General features: G+C 45.9%; 1 protein-coding gene across 1 annotated transcript in view; it reads left to right on the top strand.

Moving 5' to 3' along the window:
* Positions 1-1150: 1150 nt before the first annotated feature.
* LOC134870771 (uncharacterized) overlaps positions 1151-17647 on the top strand; it is a 40166-nt gene continuing 23669 nt past the window's right edge. The window contains 2 exon segments of the mRNA XM_063893161.1: positions 1151-2710; positions 2712-2979. Coding sequence (XP_063749231.1) covers positions 1151-2710; positions 2712-2979 — 1828 coding nt within the window.

Here is a 17647-nt window from a genome sequence, read left to right as displayed (position 1 = left end):
TTATGATGATATGAAATAAGTTTAAATAAATTAAATGAAAATGTAGGATTTGCTACTTTTCTTTAATTCTTATCCTATCAGTTTTAGCCCTACAACAAACTTGGGGGGGGGGAAAGAGGAGAAAAATCTTAATTATTTAAGACACTGTAGGGTTGTATGTCGCCCCCTATAACGTTTCGTGTGTATTCATTTATCTGAAGTTGCCCAGTAGAGGAGGCTGTTCTGTGCTCTGTGGTTTGTGTGGAACATCTACTTGCCTCCTTCTAGTATCCACCAGATAAATGTTGACCCTCAGTCACAAGTACTTGTGTGTCTAGTGTATGCAACAACCCCCCCTCCTCTCTCTCCAGCGACAAACTTCAGCAAACATGTCAGTCCCCAACCTTCCAAGTCCCTCAGGAAAGTTCCATTCAGGCCCAAGGGATGCCGGCTGCCAACTGTGGGGTTAGCAGTAACCACTAAGTACCGTAAACATTGTAGCCTTACACTCCGTGAACATCCAGGGGCCTCAGCAGCGTGCTTGCTGTGTGCACTATCTGGTTCAAGTGATGTCGGAGGGGGCAGTGGATTTAAGCAGGTTTTAGCTTGAGGCTAATCCCCTCGTGGCACACACTGTGGACGAGAGCACTGTCCCTGCCAATGACGTGCAGCAACCCCATTGGATTAGCGCGCCTTGTCCCCTCCTCCATTCCGTTGGCATTGTCCAGCATGTGTTTTTACCCCAATTTCTTTACCCCCGGTCCTATTTTGGAATGTAAGCCTGACACCCAGCACAAGCATGATCCCTGCGGTAGAATGGAGTAGAGCCTCTCCCTAAAGGTGTGCATTTTTTCTGTTTGCGTGTGTGTTTGTCTTGCTTGTGTGTTTGTCATGTTGTGCCTCTCTCCTCATTGATTTCTAATGTTTCCAGGACTGAATTATTTAGATAGGCTGCCAGCAGGGAGCTACTTGATAGCGTGGACTTAAGAGTGAAGGGTTGGGGGGGGCCCTACAGCTGCAGTTCAGGTAAAAAGGTAGCTCATGCTTCACCTTTTCTCATCTTCTCTCCACACCTCCCATTTGATTGGTGGTGAGTGTAACTGGAGAGTGGAAACACAATACCCGGCTCTATATTCCGCTTTTATAGCTGTCCCCTTCATTGTCTTCACTGATGCCTAACTCAAGTGAGCAGTCGCATTTTGGTGGCTCTCTGGGCCAACAGGGTCCTGAATGGTCTGAAGGTCTGAACGACAGGGCTGCAAGTCGCTGTCAACACTGTGGAACCATTGCGGGACGTAGGAATTCTTTGTTACAGGGTGGAGGTGACTGTGGAGCGTGGTTTCACCATCACCTAGATCTTGGTGAGAAAGCTGATACAGACCTCCAGACTTCCATGTACAGGCAGACCCAGCAGGAGAGGTGTGGGCAGCAGCTACTGAGGAAGACTTCTGTGCCTGATCTCAGCAACAGTATCTACCTCAGGCAATTGATGGCTGGCCGGGCCTCTGCACCACCTCAGGATTACTACCTGGCTGACGCTACCTTATCTGGCCAGCTACCTGACGAGTCTGGGTTTTATAGGGATAACCAGCACCTGCTCAACAGATCAGCCTCGCATTATGGGCCTAGCGCTGGGGGGTTGAGGCCTACCTGGGATCAAGGACAGGCAAGAGCCACACCTTCCGTGCGGCCCTCTGCCTCAACACCTACCCCTTTGCCTCCTCCCCCTCCACCTCCTCCCCCGCCTCCTCCTCCACCTCCTCCCCTTCCCATTCATGAGCTGAGCCGCTTGTACAGGGAAACACTGGGATCTAAGATGATACCAGACATCCACCGTATTGGCGGCTACTCTCCCTCTCCTGCAGTTTACGGGGGCCAGCCCCCTCTTACCTATTACAACTCTGAACAACCATCTTTCTCTGCTCGTCAAGCTTATAACAATATCAACAACTTTTCCCTGGACCCTCGCCAGCAAGCTGCCACCAGTTCAGGGCTGGACGCAGCTTCTCAGGGAATGGACGGAGCTCTTCACCGCGCATATGGAGCTGTAGCCTCCCAGAGGATGCCTTATGATCCAAACTATGACCCCAACTCAGCCATGATGGCTGCCACAGCTGGAATGAACTCTGGCATGTCTCATCATCATCCAAGCGCTGCAGACCCCAAAAGGATGGTGGACCCTAACTTCTTGGCTTACCTGCGTGCTGAAGGCTTGGCTGAGAGCACTATCACTCTACTGCTGCAACATGGCTTTGATTCTGCTTCCACGTTGGGAATGATGGAGGACCATGATGTTCGCTCTGTGGCCCCTAACTTAGCCCAAGCCCGTGTTCTCTCCCGTGTGGTGCTTGGTAGCAAGGCAAGTGGGGCAGCAACACGTACTCGATCCAACAGCTTCAGTCACCGCGAGCTCTATATGCAGCCCCAGGGTTTGACCACGGACCCCTGCCTTATGCAGCAACCGCCCAGCTCCCTCCAAAACGTGTCCCCCAGAATGGGAGAGTTTCTTGGTAGAAGACCCAGCAGCGCACCCTCCCAGCACCTCCTGGAGACCACCAACTACCAAGCAGCACGGCCCTTGGCAACTGGAGCTTTTCCAATCAGCCCCGGAGGATACAGCAATGCTGTCACTCAGGGAAGACCCTTCTCCATGTACAATGCCCACACCGGTCTTGCAATGTCTGCTCTTGGACAGCAGCCTCCACCAGCTCCAGGCACCCCTGGAGCGGCACCCGAAAACCTTTTCTGGTTCTTATTCCCCCATGGAGCTGATGAAGAGAGCCACCAACCTTCCTCCACCATCGCCAATAGCAGCGCCAAGCCCCCTTCACAGCCCCCAACTTCTCCGGAAAGGGATGAACGCTGCTCCTGACACTAACATTGTTCCCGTAACTTCTTCATCCTCTCTCCAAGCGCAAAACCTTAACAACAGCAAGTTGGTAGGACGTCGCACTGGTCCACCTGTCATAGTCTCAACCATGGTCTCCGCACCTGACACAAGTAATGTCAAACCTCACATATCTCTCTACATTTTTTCAAACCCTTTCTGCTCTGTCCTTCTTGCTACTTCCTCTATTTCCCGTGTAGGCTTTGGAAACAGTATTTTTCTGTTTTGTTTTGTCATAGATTAGATGCATGGTGAGGTGTAAATGTGTTTATGATTTATAGATTTTTCCAATACTACAAAAACCAAAGCAGAAGCATAGAAGAAGCAGCTGACAAGTTAAGCAGCTTTGCTCTGAAAGGACTTTTTATGTAATTGCGCAACTATTTATACACGTATTGCAACAGGGTTGTGTCATTTGCCGGAGGGGATCCTGTCTCATCACCAAGTTGAAACACTTCTTTTGTACAGCATTCTTTCACTTAGTTTATTGGAGAGAAGCAATAGTGTGCTTTCTGAGTAGTTTTGTATTGGCACCTTGCTTTTTTAAGGTTTCTAGTACACACGTATATACCAGATGGTGTTAGACTAGCTGTTCTCTTACGATACACTTAAAGTTTTAGTAATATATGGTTAGTCATATCAAAAAGACATACATTTCCAACTTATCTTTGGTAAAAGTTTCCTTTACGCATGGTTGCTTGCTGTCATACTGTTTTCTACTCTACTCTCACCTAATCGGAGGCTTAACTGCCTCAACATCCAATTACACTAATTGGATGTATAGTTGTGTAGGCTATAATAGGTAACTGTTTTTTATAGACACACTGTTGTCTGTCGGAAACTCTGGTTGCATTGTAGTGCCACTAAAATGTGTTCATTTATTTATTGGATTGCTTCATGCTCAATCGTACTTGTCTCAAGAAGAGGGTACAGGATATTTTCTCTCCAATCACTCTAACGGAAAGTCATTCAAAGTATATCTCTTCTGCTTTGTGCTGCTTTAACAATTCTGAGGAATTGATTTGCAATTGTATAAAGTGACAGTAAAACAATAATTGTTCCGCTTTTGAAAGTCCTGTAACCTGTTTTGTAGCCTTTTATGCCATGTAACCCTGTGTCTTGCCTGCCTCTCTTATGGGTCTGTGGGCTGCTGCACTTGTTTAAAAGTATGACTTTTATGAAGTGGCTTCCCTTCATGTCATGATGTCAAGGAAATGATAAGCGAGTGTGAGATTCAGAGGCGGGGGGAGGAGTTGTGGGGGATGTGGGAGTAGGAAGTCCCTTTTTTAAGCTTCGAGCACAAATCCACTGCCTTCCAAGGTCACACTGGCAGCCCCTCCCCGCTCCACCAGTACACTTTTAGCTCAACAAACTCATTTGCATGTAGCTGTCATTTGTTGCTTCAGTAACTTCATCTGATAATGGGCAGCCCTCGCCGTTGATCGCAAACCATATTTCTTAATTGTGTGTTGCTAGGCAACCTAGGTGTTGGTGGTAATCAGAGATAACTAATCTTTACATTTAGGGAAGGGGAAAAAGTGAAGCCCTGCATGCAGTGTTTCACATTTATTTTGTGCACTTTGAGTGAAAATTGAGTGAAAATAATAAGATGTTCCCGGGCACTTAATGAAAACATATTTCTGTACACTCTTCCTCACTGTCCCTCTCTCTCTCTGATCAGTGCACATCTCAAGAAATTGCTTCTCGCTTTTTCGTGCAAGGCTTTACTACACCAGTGACGAGCTTCTCTTATTGCATGCATGGTGTTTTATGTTCAAACATGCATACTGATGAAAAGTTGACACATTATTCCTTTTGCACCTACTGAATAAATTGGGTGTTCACTCTTCTCTTTATCATCTTGCATCAAAGTGTAAATTTACACATAGCCGCCGAGGCTTCACATTTCCATATTGGCAAATTGTATTCTATTCTCAAAGCAGAGTTTTGAGCTTTAGTGAAATCGGTAGCTCCTTCAAATATTTATGTAAAAGTTGCAGGTGGGAGGGCCCTGTCTGTGTACTCCTCTCCACAGGGCGCTGTCTTGGTTGGCTAAAGCCATAAGTAGTGTTAATAATGGCATTAAATGGTTGAGTCGAGCTTAGTTGCAACAGTTCCCTTCCATTCAAAGTAGGGAGAGCGCCTTGCAGCATTCGCATTGGCCATGGAGTTGTCCGTCAGTAGCGCCCCACAGAACAGCACAGGTTGGTAAACCTAACTTTGATGTCACGTGAAGCGGAATATCCAACCCGCTTGTTGTAGACGTGATTGGCTTGCAGCCAGCGTTGTGTGCGTGCCCATTGGATTAACTAAGGTTGACGCTTGCATGTTGTCCACAAATGCCGGCACGTGATTTACTTGTGGAGATAATCCAGAGAAGATCTTCAGATGTACTTTTCTGGGCTAAAGAATTAGGAGGCGTTGGAGTGTATGGGGGCAGGGCCTGAAGCTCACAGGAAGTAGAGATACTAGAACTTTGTTCAAGCCATTATGGTATGTGTTAGTCGTTATGAATCACCTGTGCAAATGTTTTCTCTTTGTGCCACTATCGCCAGGATTGATCCGCTAACTTCCCCCCACACCCCTTCTTTTGACAGGAAGCCATCACTGGTGCAGACAGTTATGTAACCTTCCAGTGCATTGCTCCCAAGAGAGCTTGAATGGGATTTTAATTTCCCTGCCTGTATTTGGAAGGACATCCATGAGGATGCATGCCTAATGTGCTTTCAGCTGTCCTTGGCTAAACCACTTTGTTTTGTTCAGGTGTCTTACATTGATTTTAGCGTGCACATGCTAGTCGGAAATAAACATCCTTGATGTGTCAGTCTGGTCTTGGACTTTGATTCTGGACACACCCATTTTATGTGTGTTTTAGACATAATCTGTTTTCCTGTTCAGACACCTTGCTTGTTGTTTGTGTGAGAGTGTTTTGATATGTTATCTCAGATGCATAATTCCGAAGTATTTGGGGATTTTGATATACAGTATTGACATTTTGTGTGGAATACTCACAATGCTGCCGCCCCCTGCTTTCCTTTCAAAAACATACACAGACCACAGATGTCCCTCTCTCAGCAGCAGGAAGTGTTTGTCTTCATCTGAGGCCGGCTGGATGTGACAGCAGGACATTGGGACAAGACGTTAAGTTCTTCTATTGGTCTCTTTCTCCTTTGACTAGCACTATTAACCGTGCATATAAGACACAGCCAGAGTATGGACAGTAACCCTTTTAATTTAAGATGCTTTAACACTTTTTGATGGTGTTGACATTCATGTTGTGTGAACAGTGTTATACTTTTCCTACATGTTCCCAATATTTCAGATGAATGCTGCAGGCAGGACAGTGATCCTAAGCATCCATCATAATGGTTAAGTCAGTCACATGACCACAGTCCAAATAATCATGTGTTTTCTTTGCGGAAGACCAGAGTGAGGATGAAAAACCCCTGAAGCAAGCAAGCGATGCTGATAGCTGCAGTTTAGGGTTGTCAGTGGGTCACACATTGCAGACATGTTGTTGGGTACTAATTAAATATGAATTATGATAGTTGAAAACGTATTGACCAATTAGTTTATAATTATAAAATAAGGCTGAAGGGGGAAAAAAAGTAGTAAGTGCAAACCTTAATCTGTTATTAATTAGTTTCATTTGAAATGTAATATCCTGAATAACAGAGACAAGAAAAACAAAATATTATCACAGATGATTAACTTGTTGATGTGGTAATGGGTTAGGGGGCTAGTGGTTAACGCTACCTGTCCAGGAATAGGCTGAGAATTAGAGAGGGGAAATCCCACTGTGTGTGTGTGTGTGTGTGTGTGTGTGTGTGTGTGTGTGTGTGTGTGTGTGTGTGTGTGTGTGTGTGTGTGTGTGTGTGTGTGTGTGTGTGTGTGTGTGTGTGTGTGTGTGTGTGTGTGTGTGTGTGTGTGTGTGTGTGTGTGTGTGTGTGTGTGTGTGTGTGTGTGTGTGTGTGTGTGTGTGTGTGTGTGTGTGTGTGTGTGCGCGCTACTATACAGGCGTCACGTGTCAGTGCGTGTCTGTGTCATCCTCACTAATCCTTTTGATATGACTGAGTGGAGACAGACGAGAGGTTTGAGCTCACAAGGCATCAGTCAGGGGTTATTACAGGGAATGTAGCTGTAAACTAATCACTATAACCCTGCGCTAGTGTTGATATCATGTAACACCACATGTATGTATTAATGTATTGTATCTATAGAAACCAATGCCTATTCAGACAACGCAGCTACAGAGTTACAGTGGGGCCTTTAATCATGAACAGTTTAGGTAATGTCACCCTTTGTAATTATCGCTTCATCATTTGAGCGCTCACAAACTAATCAAGTTTACAGAAAGTAAACGAAACAAATGTATTTTGTTCTCACAGTATTTTCTATCTAGCCTTTTTCTCTTCTGCCTGATATTCAGGAAGTAAAACCAATGATTCAGTGGGATGAGATGATGTCACTAACTTAGTTCGTCGATTACACTCCACTGTTAATACATAAAAAACTTGTCGGATTGTTTAGGTTCGCTGTTTTGCTTTTCTGTACTAACATTTGGGAACTGTATATTAAAAGGGCTGTTGTTCAAGACTTAGAAATTAAAAGTCAGGACTTTAACCTCACAGTCATTCCTCTATGTCAAATGTTATGTGCTGGAGTGTTAGTGCAAACCAAAAACAAGGGAAAACATTTCCTCTCTTCACTGTATGCTGTAGCGCTATTCACCTTCAGATTCTTATATGCCGTCTGCCATGTGTCTCCAGTTTCCTGAGAACCTGGTAAATGTTACATGAAGTATCCGCCGCTCCATCTCCACTCAGCCTCTGTATTGTTTGTGTCCCTGGGGAAATATAGCCAGGAAAATCTATTTTTCCACTGCAGTAGGTTTGTCTCAGAAAACAAAACAAAAAACGAGTAAAAGTGTTTGTCGAGCCCCATCCCCATCTCCATCCCACCCCTCCCTTGCTGTTCTCTCCTGGTTGATCTTTCCAAACCATCAGTTGCATTCACAGAGGGATTAATGGTTTCTACAAAGCCAGCCAACCCGTGGAGGGAGCAGAGCCTTCGAGCGAATGAGGAACAGCTGGTCTCCCTCTGTTTGTGACAGCTTGAGTGTGTGTTTGTGTGCGTGCTCGATAGTGGCGGCTGACCTTTACTCAGGTCAGAGGTGGGCCCTTAGTCTTACGTTTTCTCATATCTACAATGCTACTGTAGATTATTACTGTCAGTGGGTCTTTACAAGTATGACGGGATGAATCTTGAGTTCCGATTTCATCCAATATATTTGTAAATGCTGTGTGAGAGAGTTTTTTAAAAGTTATTTATGAGCCATGTCAGGAATACATTTCCATCCCTCAGCAAAGATCATTTAAGTATTTCCTCAATCTCGGAATTAAGAAATAGGATAAAATGCATGTACTCATTTTTAAAGGCTCAATCACATTTGTTTTGAATATTTTCAACAGAGCATTTGCGTCACACATTTTTATTTGAAAATGAAATGGCTCCTGAAATAAATAGGAAATGGCTGGATGAAAAAACAACATGGAGAAAGAGGTCTTTTACTTTTTTAACGAAAAATATTTCACGTTGCATGCTAGATAACGATGCTCGGAGGCCAGCTGTTTGCAATTTGGACTGAACGGTAACTGGCCCTTGCGTTCTCCTTAACATGCCCAAAGGTTACTGCTAAGTGCTAATGGCAAGATGGTGTGTGTGTGTGTGTGTGTGTGTGTGTGTGTGTGTGTGTGTGTGTGTGTGTGTGTGTGTGTGTGTGTGTGTGTGTGTGTGTGTGTGTGTGCGTGTGCGTGTGCGTGTGCGCGATGAGATGTTATGATTTGTGAGAAAAATCTTCCAGCTATTTTGGGAGATCGCATTGTCGTGTTTATTTATCCTAGTCTCCTTATCCCGTGGCTGTTTTGTTTACAGGATAGCAGCGATGTGTGCTCACGGCTCGTGCTGTAAGAATGGCAGCACTTTGATATAATCTCCCCAATTATCTGTCGTCAATTTTGCCGTATTATTCCTCTTTCTCCCCGGCAGCTGGGAAGGAGATTGGTTTTGTGCATGTCGAACGGCAACAGCTGCATCCACTAAAACAGACAACTACCTCTGCACACCTCCCCAGTCCTCCTTCTTTTTTTGTCTCCCTCCCCCTCTTTCTCTCTCACTCAGTAGTGGGCAGGTCACCCTGAATTATTCATCAGTGTGAAATGAAAAAGCTCATGGATATTGAATATCCCCTCTGAAGTGGTGGCCAACCTTGTGTTTTTTTTCTTCTTCCTTTCTTTTTTTTTTGCAGCTGAAAAGAGTAAAGAGCCGCAGATCTCATTGCCAGGGTATTTCAAAGGTTAACCGATTGCTTTACCTCGTGCACATATTTACTTTCTTCATGGTCTGTGGCCTGCGAGGAGGGGTTGCAGAGAGATGGGGGAAGTGGAGAGGATGCAGAAAAAGAGTGAGAAAGAGTGATGAGAAGAATATGAATGAAAAGGTATAACAGCTATCAGTTTTTCTGTGCACATTTTCTCTTGGGAGAACTCGTTGTTCTGAGTGGGCTACGTCGCTGTGTAGCATTGGCTGCATTTCTAACTTTTTTTTTGTCATGTGGAAGCTTTTTCCTTCCTGGAACGAGTGCGCCTGTGGTCGGTTGTGGTCGTCCCAATCGAGCGGTTGTCATTAGTTTCCCATGCGGCCCATTGTGTTCCTCCGTTGTTCTTCTGCCCAGTCTTTTGTCCTGTGGTTTGATCTGCGGCCCGTGCTGCAAATCGATGCTCCTGGTTGCCGTTCATTCAGCTCCACAGCCAACAAAAACAGCGGGACCCTCAAAACATCTCCCATGTGGAAGCATATAAAATGGGCGGCGTGGATAAGAAGGAAAAAAATTCAAGCTTCAGCTTTATAATGCCTCTTTAGGATATTTTAGTCACATGAGAAATATTTGTGTCCACCCTCGCATTAGTGTATTTACTTGTCTAACAAGCTAGCAGAGTGCTGTTTCCCTAAAGGACGGAGACTTAAAAGAGCCTCTTTAATGCCAGAGTGCAGATGATAAGATAACGAATAAAGAAAATATATAAAAACTACTCAAGAGACTAGCCCTTCCTCCAGTGTTTTGTATGTTGCACATGCTAATAGGACATGGTGTGTGTTTTATTCTTTCATTAATATCAGAGGGAACAGTGCTGCATTAACCCCGCGTCGCTCTCATTGGCCATTATTGTTGCTGCTACCCTTTTCCCTTTCAGTCATTACAGTCCATTTTCCTCCATTCCCAATTTCTACTGCAGCACAGACAATTACTCAGGAATCCTTTTAAGAGTATTCCCAAGCTGTACAAAGACCAAATGTGCCTGCAGGAAGCAGCCAGGGCTTTAACTGGCTAACCTTTTCCAAAAGTAATCTCAACTGAGTTTTAGTGATGGACAATTGGAGAGGGAAGAGAAAGCTACTTTATTTTCCGAGGAATAAAACAAGTCAAATGATTAGCCTTCCAGGAAATGGTTTTCGAGGTACTGCATTTGTTTTTCGCTTATTCATTTACATCCTTTTACCTGCAGGTCATTGCGCTTTAGATTACGTAAAAATACATACAGGAAATGGGTCAGCGTCAGTGCAGCTCAGGGGTGTCGGCTGTTCCAGGTCTCGTATTGTGTTACCAAAATTCTAACTCCAGCTCCAGTGGGTTTTGGGATATGGTGGGTGGTAGGTGGGGGCTGCTCGGCCAGAGGAAGAGTGAAATATCATCTGCAGTGGTGGAGGGAGGTGGATGATGAGGTCGGTGGGAGGGAGTTTTTTCCAGAGGGTGTTGGAAAAGACGCTAAGAGGGGAGTGGGGGGAGGGGGGGTGATGATAAAAAAGGGTGTAACTCTTTAGCAAAGTAAGCTTTAAAAGGCTGTAAGTGGACACCTCAGAGTATCTGATGGCTGACTCCTGGTTGAGAAGACCCCGCGACCCGTGTATTTATCGTAATGGAGCACAGCTGGGCCGCTGCTTCGATGGGCTAATAGCCATGTGACAGCTTTTGGGGAGGGGGGGGGGGGGTATTGAGCATATATGTGTGTGCGTGCATTTTATTTACTGCTGCTCTCTGCTGAATGGCATTCAGGGGCCACGCTTGGGAGGGTGGGACTCTCTGCTGTGTCTCCACTCTCTGCCAGGCCAGATGGCTCCTGTCACTGCGAAAGGAGGAGGAGCGATGGAAGGGGAAGGAGGGATGTGTGAGTCGCGTCTAACAGCGCCAGAGTGGCCTGTACCCAGGGCCACTACATCTGGAGACCACCTGCAGCTGGCTTAACCCGCTTCCTCCATCCTCGTCCCTTTCCCTCCTGCGCACGCTCACTTTGTTGCTGGGTTTTTCCAGACGGGGGAGGTGTGAGCAGTGGCAGTGGTGTGTTTGGTCAGGCTGTGATTTGTGCCCGTATTTCAGCAACTTTAGTGTGTCTCTGCTACGGGCAGAGGGGGGGAGCAGCGGGAGGGAGGGAGTGGAACAGAGCTGGGAGGAGGAGGCGTTAAAGCATAGCAAAATATCATTTTATTTTATGACTGCAGCAGCCTCACAGAGTTGTGGGTTTTGTATTTGTTATATTTCATTTTTTATTCCTCCCGAAGTATAAAGCAGAGTGAGAATGTTCGTTTTTCTTCCTTTTGCTGTTGCTGCAACTGATCCAGAGGCCACAGGGGGGGCCGTTCTTGCCTGGAAAATAAATCCTGCTTGCCCCCCTTGGCTATCCCCAAATAAAATGCACTCATTTGCATTCCCATGCTGTAATTTAGCCCGTCCTCTCCCTCTCTTTCTCTATCTCCCTGTCCCTCATCCGTGCATCTTTTCAGCCCTGGTCCTCGCGTTTCCGCAGGGATTGGAACGTGGGAGGGGAAGAGAGGAGGAGAGGCAGAGAAAACAAAAGCAGAGTGGCAGTGTTGACTCAAGGATGTTATCTGGACTGCTGGCTGAGGGGGTGGGGGTTCTTGTGTGTATATGTGTGTGCGTCTGCATACATGCCTTGGGGGGTTATTTACCCTGGCTGCTGCTGTCACGGCAGGTGCCTCACAGTGGATAAACCTGGGCCTCATAAATACATATTCACCATGGGGAAATTAGACTTGTGTCACCCAAAACTACACTACTACTACGACTGCTTATTCGTCGCTCTCCTTGTGTCTTCACAGCAGATTTGAAAACGACAGTGACAGTTTTCTATACACTATAAACTTAAATCAAAGAGCTGGTTAACCAATATTTAAATTCTGTCACTTACATTAACCTTAAAAAATACATTAAAATACTTTTGTTAAACGATGAGGTCTGTGAACACCTGAAAGGTATGTCAACACTTTAGCAGATCAAACCAAAACCATATATATTTTTACCACAAAAGATATTTGAGAACCTATGGGTATTTGAGTGAACTAGCCCTTCAAGTACAAGAACATTTGCACAGAATACATCCCATATTCTTGGTATGAAGTTAAAGCCACAAAAATTCAAAACCCTGGTAATAGACCACAATATTAGAGATAGAGTATGAAATATGGTACCATTTTCAAACCAAGCAAACTATAAAACCTGGCAGGGGGTATTCTCTAAGGTACCACTGCTTCTGAGCAGAGGCCCCCCCCTGCTGAGCAGCATCTGAACCTCTGGCCATAATGTGGTCAGCCGAAGTCTCATCTCCGAGCGGTAGGTTGGCTCGTTCTACCATTCGCTTTCTTACAATCCCTTTAAGTGCTTTAGGGGGATTTAACAGGCCTCTACATTCAGCTTCCTCTCAGCAGCCAAGTTCCAGCGCTTACAGGAAAAGGGCGCTTACAGTATAATTAGGCTGGTCAAAGAAGAGGGCTCCCTCTCAACGGTAAATCCACACGGACTGTAAGAAGGCTCGGGCCATTTGTTGGGTCTTCCGGAGCGTGACCGCTGCTCTTGATGTCTCACTGTGCTAAAGGTCAGGGCTTTAAGAAGTCATGCAGCAGGAGGGAGATGTGAGTGCAGAGTCTGAATTTGAAAAATGTATTATTATGCTTCTAAGGAAAAATAGCACTGTGGTTCCATTTCCAAGTGTAAAGGCTCAGCATCATTTTTGTGAATAAAAATGCCCAGATTTTTTGATAGGAGTATATTTGAAAAAACTGATCCTCCTAATAGCTAACCACTGGGAATTTCCTTTTCTTTAAATTGAAGATAAAATTGAAAAGAGGTGAGGAAAATATGTAAATGAGATATAAAAATACAATATTTACTTTGCATTGCATTATCAATGGTGTTTTTTCACAGATTTTGTATCGCAGTTAATTTTAGGATCAGTTTCTTTTTATTCTATACTCAATTTAAAACTACAGATTGGAGGATTGAAAATGAAATATATGGATCATAATCTTACGGTATTGATTTTATTTATTTCAGGTTGTGTGTTAGAAACTAGGTCTGTGTGGGCACAAACACTCGCGCTCAAAGGTGTGGTTTGTGGCTTTATGGCATCACAGGCGGCTGGGCGAACAGATGTAGCCTTCAGTACTGGTTTACACCCAAGTCTGGCTGCTCTACATCTAAAAAAGGAAGTGTGTGTTTGTGTGTGGGGGGGACCTGCTGTGCCAATCTGTTCTCATTAGTGCTTACTCGCCCCCTCCAAACATGTAACGACATGCACGTCAACTGCTGGAGTCAGGGGCTTATAGCTGTTGGTTTGCACCGGGCCTGTGGCTGCACTTTACCCATCCCCTCCCTCCAGATACCTTTTCCTCTGAGACCTGAGTCTTTCTGGGCTCATCAGCTGTGGCACCTGCTGGAGAGATCACAGGAAAATACTTGAGGATAAGTCCCTAAAGGAATTAGCGAACTTGTGATCACAAGAACAAACATGAATTGAAGCAGTCCTTTATGATATTCTTAGTATAACTGATTTGGGATCCACAATCATTTTTAGAATGACATGTGTCACAGTCAAAACATTTTTGCAGTTTTATGCACAACAATCCAGGTAGAACCCCTTTAATGTCCAGCAGTGGCTCAGTTTGTCCAGCAGTGGCTCAGTCAGTAGGGGCTTGGACTGGGAATCGTAGGGTCGCCGGTTCAAGTCCCCAAACACACTTGAAATATGGAAAGTGGACTGCTGCTTGGAGAGGTCCCAGTTCACCTCCTGGGCCCTGCTGTGGTGCCCTTGAGCAAGGCACCGGACATCTCCAATCCCCCCCTCCCCATTGCTCCCCGGGCGCTGCACGGTAGCTGAATCCTCCGATTCTTAAAAAAAAAAAAATTGTTATTAAATATCAATCCTCATTTTCACAATTAAGTGAGGAAGACCTTCCCTAGAATGTGTCTTTTCTATTCATTACACAACAAATCTCTCAACACACTCCTTTGAACTTCCATTGTGAATGTTACACAAACTGAACCATCTTTTTTCTAAAACTCACAACGAATCATTTATTTTATGGAGCATCGAGGTCGCCGAATAGACTTCATTCAAATAAATGGGACTTTTGGTTGAGCTAAGATTCTTTAAGATGCTCTTAAGCTTGTTTTTCTTCGCATTGAAAACATTATAGTAAAAAAATAACATTTTTAAAAAGCCTTTCTGGACCAAGTTATGATGGAAATCTTAGATGTTAAAGTGACCGAACCTCAACAGCACCTGCCAAGGGAGCAGCAATGGTCCACTAGAATCTGAACCTGCTTACATTGGAGCTCAATACTCTTTGACCTGATGACCCGTGGAGTCGGCAGTAATGATTGGCCATTCACAAAACCCCTGGTGTTCTTTGATACGCCCTCTCTTTATCCTTCTTCTTCTTCTTCTTCTGCTTCTTCTTCTTCTTCTTCTTCTTCTTCTTCTGCTTCTGAATGGCTCTCTCTTTTGAGAAGCTGTGATATTCCACGTTTCATATTAACATATTGCTGTCAGTCAGCGCACCCCCCCCTCTCCTGCACATCCTCTAATGTTATTGAAGAGAGAAAGATCAGAGGGGCAGCCATATCCCCACACTCCATCAAGAGTGTGTACATGTGTGTATGTCTGCGTGAGTGTGTCTGGCCGACTGGCTGGCAGGAAGTGGGGGCTTCTGGCTTTGATGGTCACACTCCCTCAGATGTGTCATTTCTACACACGGTGGCTCGGCTGACGGGCCCGTCTCCGCTCGTTGGGCTTGTTGCTGAGAAAAAACAGCCCTGATAGTCTCCTACACACATCATTATAATAGTTGATGGTATTTATTGCTCAAAGCGCTTTACATTACATTATATTACATGTTTCTTATTAGACATTATATGCATTCAATACTGTGTTCAATACCCACAGAAGCAATTTCGAGTGAAGTGTCTTCCCAAGGACATGCTGACTGCAGTGGGGGTTAAGGTGGGATTGAACCGGTGCTCCCCTGCTCCCCCTGATCAGCACACTGACCCACTGAGCCACAGCACACTTAATGTGGCTGCAAGTGATTATTTTGCATGCAGAAAAATTAAAAGTGGTTTCACACCAGAACGGACACATCCACCCAGCCCATGAGCCGCAACTGCTCTGGCCGTTCCACCTTTCCACTTTACTGTCAGTGATAATCGGTTCTGGCGTGTGACTGTGCCGGGCTCTTTGTCTATTGGTCGCGCCTGTCATGCAGCCGGTGAGGTGTGTGTGTGTGTGTGTGTGTGTGTGTGTGTGTGTGTGTGTGTGTGTGTGTGTGTGTGTGTGTGTGTGTGTGTGTGTGTGTGTGTGTGTGTGTGTGTGTGTGTGTGTGTGTGTGTGTGTGTGTGTGTGTGTGTGTGTGTGTGCTGCAGAAATGCAGAGAGGCTCCGGTTACATTGTTATTCTAAACAGAGTGTTTTCACCCGCTCGTCCTCGCAGTTATTCAGCAGAGCGATCTGTCAGCTCACTCCCATCCCTCGTTTTCCCTCCTGGGACCAAACTGTGAACTTAACACACTCGGCTCTGATGACTTCCCTGATGGGGGAGAAAACAGCCAACTCTACAGCTGTATGTTATTGCTGGCGTGGATTGAATGTTGCATTGTTCCGCTGGTTGTGTGTGTGTGTGTGTGTGTGTGTGTGTGTGTGTGTGTGTGTGTGTGTGTGTGTGTGTGTGTGTGTGTGTGTGTGTGTGTGTGTGTGTGTGTGTGTGTGTGTGTGTGTGTGTGTGTGTGTGTGTGTGTGTGTGTGTGTGTGTGTGTGTGTGTGTGTGTGTGTGTGTGTGTGTGTGCATTGCACTGTGTGTATAACATATTGAAGCAAGGGAGGGGAATGTGAGTGTATGTGTCATTTCAATCTCTTCCCGGTAACCAAAAATGCCAGGGTGGGGTGTGTGTGTGTGTGTGTTTTCTAGTGTGTGGTGTTTGAGGTGGATTGTTGAGGTCCAGATGAAAGTGGAAAATCAGAGGAGGAAACCAAATAATCAAGAAGGGTGAAGGAGGTGAGGCTGGGAGCAAACGAAAGTGTGTGTGAGTAAGAGCGAGAGGGGGAAAAAAAGGGGGCAGGCGTTCTTAAAACACTGTGGAGTCCAGATCAGAAATAAAACATAAAAAAAGGGGAGAAGAAGAAGAAGGAGGAGGAGGAGGGAAAAGGGAGGAGGGATTGTGCTCGAGTGTGTTATGTGTGCCGATCCTGAAGTGAACGCTGCCGGGGAGTAAATTGTGCGAGCCCAGAGAGCTCTGCATGTTCGAGCTGGCACTTTTCATTTGGACAGAATTTCTTTTTCCTGCTGCAAGATCTTTTTCCTCCCCTCCTGGTTTATTATCGGCTAAGACAAAGGCAGGAGAAAAAAAGCTAAAGAGAGCGACACAGAGAGATTGAATAGATGCTGCGCAGCTGACAGCAGAGGAAGCGGCAGAGAGAGTTTCCAGCCACCACGCTCCCCCGATCGCAGCCTTTTCTTCCTGGGAGATAAAAAAAAAAGAAAAGGACAAAAGCATCTCCCCCCACCTTCTCCAGCCCGCCACCATCCGATCACCAGCCTGCACGCCGCTGGTGTATGGTGCTTTTCTCTCAGCCCTCAAAGGCATGGACTGAAGATGATGCAGCCGGGGGCTTAGTGTGAGATCGCTCCGCAGAAAACCCTTCCCCTCACCAACAGGGCCAGACCAAGAGGAGCAACTCCGTGGGAGGGGGGAGGGGGGGTTGACAGAGTAGAGGAGGAGGAAAAGAAGAGAGGGGGGGGGTACCCTCCTTGGATTATTGCAGGGAGGTCTTCCACTTCCCCTGTTTTTTGTATTTTTAGTTTTTTTCACCCCTCTCAACTCGCCTCAATCATCTTCAGTTTTTTGCTGCGATGCGTAGTTTTTAAGCCGAAGAATGTGGAGACAACATTTTCCAGGCAAGCAGCATGTTTCCTGTTTTCTTTTCTGGATGTCTAATAAAGTCTGGCATGTGGGAGGTGGGAGGGAGGTAGGTGGATGGGGAGAGGTGGGGGAGTGTGGCTGAGAGGAGGGGAGAGGCAGAGTGTGTGTGGGTGGGTGTGTTGTGTTGTGTGGGCAGTAAGGTAAGCTAGTCTAACATGTAGTCATTCGGGGGTCCGCCCGCCCTGCACCGCTGCTTTTGGTTTTAGGCTTCCTCTGCAGTCTCCAACTGAGTGTAGCTCTGGGCAACAGCAAAGAATAAAAGTGCGGGAAAAAGAAAGAGGGTAGGGAGCGGAGGTCCGGCGTGGTTGTGCCATGGATGCTGTTGACACCCGCTTTTGTCCCGTGGTGGAGTGTGGGCCCGTCCCGCCCCCGAAAACAGGGGGCACCATTTAAACGGGCGTGCACTCACTCTCTTGGCAGGGGATGGGTCGGTGTGGAGGGCAGCCGGGTGGTGAC

This window comes from Eleginops maclovinus, chromosome 10, assembly GCF_036324505.1.
Source record: "Eleginops maclovinus isolate JMC-PN-2008 ecotype Puerto Natales chromosome 10, JC_Emac_rtc_rv5, whole genome shotgun sequence".
NCBI classification, from domain to species: Eukaryota; Metazoa; Chordata; class Actinopteri; order Perciformes; family Eleginopidae; genus Eleginops; species Eleginops maclovinus.
Note: the sequence above shows the minus strand (reverse complement) of the source record. Positions and strands in the feature narration are given on the sequence as shown.